Here is a 5,689-nt window from a genome sequence, read left to right as displayed (position 1 = left end):
CGATCAGGGGACAGCCAGGTAGCTTGGTGTATCTTTTTATGCTGGAATCTGGTGCTGCAGACTACCATGTTTCGGGCCCCGGCGAAGTCGATCAGCCTCTGTCCGTTGCCGGATGTTTCGTTGTGCAGGCTGAATTTTCCGACTGTGGGACCAAAAATTCCCTCCTTGCCCACCCTGGCGTTGAAGTCGCCAAGCACGATTTTTATGTCGTGGCGGGGGCAGCGCTCATAGGAACGTTCCAAGCGCTCATAGAAAGAATCCTTGGTCCCATCGTCCTTCTCTTCCGTCGGGGCGTGGGCGCAAATTAGCGAGATGTTGAAAAATCGCGCTTTGATGCGGATTATTGCGAGACGCTCGTCCACCGGAGTGAACGACAGTACTTGGCGACGAAGTCTCTCTCCCACAACAAATCCGACACCGAATTTGCGCTCCTTTACATGGCAGCTGTAGTAGACGTCGCAAGGTCCTAGGTTTTTCTTACCTTGCCCCGTCCATCGCATCTCTTGGATGGCAGTGATGTCAGCCTTTACTCTCACGAGGACATCAACCAGCCGGGCAGAGGCACCTTCCCCATTAAGGGACCGGACATTCCAGGTGCATGCCCTCAAATCGTATTCCTTATTTCGTTTGCAGGGGTCGTCATCAGTGTTGGAAGTTCTCATCCGAGGCTTTGTTGCTGTTTTCATTGGGGGGGCTTTTTAAGTGGCGGGTCCCAAACCCAGCGCACAACCAGCTATGCTGGGATGCTTCGCCTTCTCACTTTAGCTCACTCCCGAACGGGTGTTCGGAAGCTAACCAGAGGATACGTGGGCTAATCCCGGACGTTGTGAGCTGCTTGAACCATATGTAGAAGAATCGTCCTGGCCACTCCCAAGTGAATGGCGATCAGTAACTTTCCCCACTTGCGTGGACTTCTACACATGGAACCATCCTGAATAAGCCTTACCTTAACGAAATGTTGATTTCTATCCGATTTGGGATACAAAACGCATATCCAGCAGCTGTAAAAAAATGTTGCGAGCTTTTTCACACCGTGAACAGAGTACAATTTTGCTTCAAAGCAAATATTGGATAATATTTATGTATATGAATATTATTTTATACCCAAACGGAGCGCTGTGCTTGGATTTAAAGTGTAAAAATCTTTTAAATTTGATAGCGGCAGAATAAAAATAGACAAGCAATGGAGCGCGTGAAAATTAAAATAAAGACTTGCATCGCCCGAAATCATTTTTGTTTTTTAATGAAAAAGTTATTCTTTATTTTTGTTATAAACTACTTTTGGGTTATTTTTGATATTTTGGATGGACTAATTACTGCAAGAATATTCCTTGGACTGAAACTGGTGACTTCAAAATTATTCTTACATACATATATTTTATTTAAATATAAGTTTTCTTTTTTATAAATTTGTTTTTTCGCGCGCAAGAGAAAACGTGAAAAATTTCAAACATAATAGTCATTGAGTAGGTTGGTTAGGTAGTGCTGGCTGATCTGTATGAGTATCTAGTAGTTTTATAAGATTATAAACATTTTTTGTTTATTGATTAGATACTTTTACTTATATTTTGCGAAAACTCTATCAGCTTGTGAAGGAGTTTAAAAACTGCGAAGATTGGCTATATTCTCGCCATTTCGCATAAAATTATATTTTGTTTATTCAAAAATTTGGAATCCCCAATATGTACCAGTATATCTATTCTTCAGACGAGGGAATTAAATTGTGGGACCTTATTCGCCTTCGCAAAGCGACACTCTGCTCGACTGAACTTTGAATGTTCTGGTAACTTAGAGGAATTGATTATAATAATATTATTAATAGTATTATCGTACGGGCGGCCGCCGTAGCCGAATGGGTTGGTGCATGATTACCATTCGGAATTCACAGAGAGATCGTTGGTTCGAATCTCGGTGAAAGCAAAATTAATAAAAACATTTTTCTAATAGCGGACGCCCCTCGCCAGGTAATGGCAAACCTCCGAGAGTATTTCTGCCATGAAAAAGCTCCTCATAAAAATATTGCGTTCGGAGTTGGCTTAAAACTGTAGACCCCTCCATTTGTGGAACAACATCAAAACGCACACCACAAATAGGAAGAGGAGCTCAGCCAAACACCCAGAAAAGCGCCAATTATATGTATATATATATATATATAATATATATAATAATAACTTGCTTATCTAGCTTTCTTGCCAGCAGAAAGGGAGGCACTTTGCCGAGGTACAATGAATACATTACAGCAAGTCTCTTGACCACAAATCTCTTCATTTAGTTGTTATTACTGCTAATGAGATTTCAATGAAAACAAAAGGAATGCGGATTTTCACAACTACAATAAAAACAAAATGTCTTTTGCGTGTATTTATATAATATATTATAGATATGTATACTTATTGAATTATTTACAAGTTTCTTTTTTTTTTTTTGCTTGTGCGCTTTGTTCACCCCAAAGTATAGTGCACTTCATTTATTTCATTTATCTTTTCACACATTAGCCTGATCTTCACTTTGATGTAACCAATTGTTAACTAACGATGCAAAACGGCTTCTTGGAGCAGGATTTGAGCCGTCTCCCTGTGATTCTTTAGTCAATACGCTCGAAGTTGGTGTTCGTCGTGGTGCAGCAATAAGTTGAACATTCCTGGATTCATTTAGTGCTTGTGGACTGGCAGTGCTGCTAGATGGGACGACTACTTCTGGTGGCCCATATTTCAAGCAAAATTCGAGTGCGTCGTAAACTTCTGCCGAACTTTCGACATAATTACGATCGCTGGCATTGCAGCATCTCTCTGAATTTATATCGATAATATTGATTTGCTCACGTACCATAGCTGCAGTTTCTGATGCATTGTTGGATACAGTATAAATGGTGGATAATGTGTTGGTGGACTGAAAGTGAGCATAAAGTAAAGCGGATAAATATGAAAACAACTTTTTATAAGAAATTTCCTATTATTTTAAATTCATTCAAATTCAAATTAAATTCATCGGTGTTTTCAAACTATTCGCGCATGTTTTGCTTCTCACCAAGTAGCCGAAACAGTCGAGAGCGCTCAGTGTGTCGTTGACTGAATCACAGATTTGCACATGATTACAAACGCCTGCTGCCGAGGTTGAGATATCCTTCTGTTGGGCACTTGCTTTCTCTAGAATATCAGTACGATTACTTTCAGCGGTCGTCAAACAACTTTCGTATTCCCTGGACCACTGATTTGCTATTTCTTCTAGTACTGGCAAGTAAATGGGGAAACATTGCAGGGATGTTTGCGTTGCGGCGCGTGGCTGTCGTGTGAGTAAAAAGTTTGCCAAAGAGCGATCAGCGCGACTTTCAATGAGATTCCTAGACGGCAGGCGACCAGCGTGCTGGAATATTTATAAATATATGAGAAGCGTGGATTGTGATGGTTTTGAGATTTGAGAGAAAAAAAAAAATAATAAAAAAACAGTAAAAATATGTATAATATACATATTAAGAAAAAAAAAAAATGTATTAAAAAAAAAAATAGAATATCAAAAAAAAAAAAAAATTGTTTTTTAAATTAGATAAAAAGGATATACATAACTATATAGGTATACACATATAAAAAATAATTTTTTTTTTTTGAAAAATGTCTCAAGCAAAAAAAAAACGTTTTTTAAATCCACTCTACTTACCGCTGCAGCCAGGATTGCGCTTAGAATACAGACCAAAAGTTTGAACATATTCATTTACTTTATATTTTAATATTTAGATAGCAATTAAAGACCTTCGCTATTTTATCCTTCAAATTCTGCAGTTACCGTTTAGCAGGTTTCTCGCTATATCGTCTGCTGATGTGCGTTTAACTGATTTTACAAAGAGCCACAACGATTTTATATTATTTGCCGGCAGTGCTTATGTCGTCTCTTAAGAGTTTCTTATCATCAAATCGAGAGCTGTGACATTTGATATTCACACATACATCCATTTGCATTTTAGATGTTCGCATTTATGAGTGTTTCTTTATTTGAATTGCGTATTTCGAGTAGCCAAAATCATCAATCTATGTTCTCTATTAACGCAATGATACCTGTAACTGTAAAAAATTGCGATTACGATAATAACCAGAGCCACAGAAAAATATATACATACAAACACACATGGAATACACATGCACATATTCACGTTTACCACCTTCTGCAGTGATTTAAACAAAAAAGCAGGTGCTTTAGTGAGAAGTTTTATCTAATGCGACTCTCTAATATAAATAGAGGAGAAATTTTTGCAATATATGAGCAAAGCAATTTCATATTAATTTAAAAATACATGAGCGTATAAACCCTGTAGGAAAATAAACTGGTACTCAGTTATGCGAAGTTTTGTGCATTTTGCATCATGATCATCACGTTTTCTTTCCCTTTGAGATATAAGCAATTTGTGCGTTTAAGATCATAGGCTATTTAATGGTGTGTGTTGAAATTAGTATGGAGTTTTCTTAATTATTCTTAGCTAACTTACTTGGGTAGCAGATACCTTTGAGCTGATTACTTGCATGTGAATAGGTTATTTTATCGACAAATAATTCATCAGTAATCGCGAGAGTTTCTAATAAAGCTGATAGAGTTGAGTAGAGACTAAACTCGAAAGTCGCCTTCAGGGCAATAGTTGTATCTTATAAAAACAGAAAAAAAATCATTTTGGCTTACTGTATATTTATTATGTAAAAACAAATATGATTATCAGCTTAAAAATTGTTAAAAAATTGAACTGTTACTCAAAAAAGAAAAAAAAAAATCCTTCCTCTTTCTCTCGTGGATGTTTTCTCTGCCCCGGAATTACGGTAGTTTTTCATCGAGGACAGAGAAGATCCAAGTAGGCGTTTTGATAAAGACTACTTCTTCTACTCTCCTTGCGTTCAGGGTCGCCAGTTTTCGTGCCAGCATCATGCTATCAGCTCATCTTCTAATTAGATAGGTAGGTCGAGGTTAGCACGTCGATTAAGCATGTCTGTCCATAAGTTGCCAATTGTCTGCACTTTCTACCATTTTTTCGATAATGTTGTCTGCTTTTAAGGGACCTAATTTCCATGTCTCACATTTAAAGAAAAATAAGAAAGAATAAAAAAAATTATTAATAATAATACAGTAATAACAATTCTTAGGTAACATAAATGTTAGTTGAACTCTGCACGAACACATTTCATCTGTAATGCTTAATATAACTTGCTCTTGATTTTCTATCATCCTCCCTTTGCGATTTTTTTCGTATACTGCTAATGTGAAGGAAGAACAATAAAAACGTGGTCTTAACTGAAGAACCGATTACTAAAAAAATACCGAAAAATGAGAAAACGCTCCCAGAATGGGGGACGAGACGGCTTGGTAAACCGGCTTCCCATCGGTCAACTCTCCTCAACCTCATTTAGGGGCAGGGGGTCGGCACTTTCTTCTAGGTATAACCGGCAAGCTGCCATAGAAGGGCCCAGTACCTCTAGGCAGATTACAAGCGGAGGACAGGGGGAACCGGCTAAACATGTCCGTCCCTCCAAACAAAATTACTACGAGAAAAAGGCGGCCAATAGGGTCTTATTTAGACTGGAAGAGGTAGCAAGAGACCAGCTAACCGAAGACCAGGCTAAATCGCTAGAATGGGCAAAGGGAGTAATATCCGACTTGGGAAAACCGGCGCATGCTACTCCTAAAAGATAACGGTCTGCAAAACAAACAATAG

At 38.3% G+C, this 5,689-nt stretch overlaps 1 protein-coding gene across 1 annotated transcript; it reads right to left on the bottom strand.

Moving 5' to 3' along the window:
* Positions 1–2,314: 2,314 nt before the first annotated feature.
* Positions 2,315–3,837, bottom strand: LOC128866222 (uncharacterized). Its single transcript, XM_054106785.1, has 3 exons — positions 3,655–3,837; positions 3,028–3,363; positions 2,315–2,889 (listed from the first exon to the last, which is right to left on the bottom strand). The coding sequence occupies exons 1-3, from the start codon at positions 3,706–3,708 to the stop codon at positions 2,485–2,487; spliced, it is 795 nt and encodes a 264-aa protein (XP_053962760.1). The 5' UTR covers positions 3,709–3,837; the 3' UTR covers positions 2,315–2,484.
* Between the last annotated feature and the right edge of the window lie 1,852 nt (positions 3,838–5,689).

Source organism: Anastrepha ludens, chromosome 6 (genome assembly GCF_028408465.1).
Source record: "Anastrepha ludens isolate Willacy chromosome 6, idAnaLude1.1, whole genome shotgun sequence".
Classification (NCBI taxonomy): Eukaryota; Metazoa; Arthropoda; class Insecta; order Diptera; family Tephritidae; genus Anastrepha; species Anastrepha ludens.
The sequence above is the reverse complement of the archived record's forward strand: the minus strand, read 5'-3'. Positions and strand labels throughout refer to the sequence as shown.

What these genes read in the sequence shown, in the direction of transcription:
- LOC128866222 (XM_054106785.1), bottom strand. Translation starts at nt 3,708, where the DNA reads ATGAATATGTTCAAACTTTTGGTCTGTATTCTAAGCGCAATCCTGGCT. An exon ending in GCGCAATCCTGGCTGCAGCG is followed by an intron (nt 3,364 to 3,654) that starts GTAAGTAGAGTG and finishes TAAATATTCCAG; the next exon opens with CACGCTGGTCGCCTGCCGTC. An exon ending in TCGACTGTTTCGGCTACTTG is followed by an intron (nt 2,890 to 3,027) that starts GTGAGAAGCAAA and finishes GCTCACTTTCAG; the next exon opens with TCCACCAACACATTATCCAC.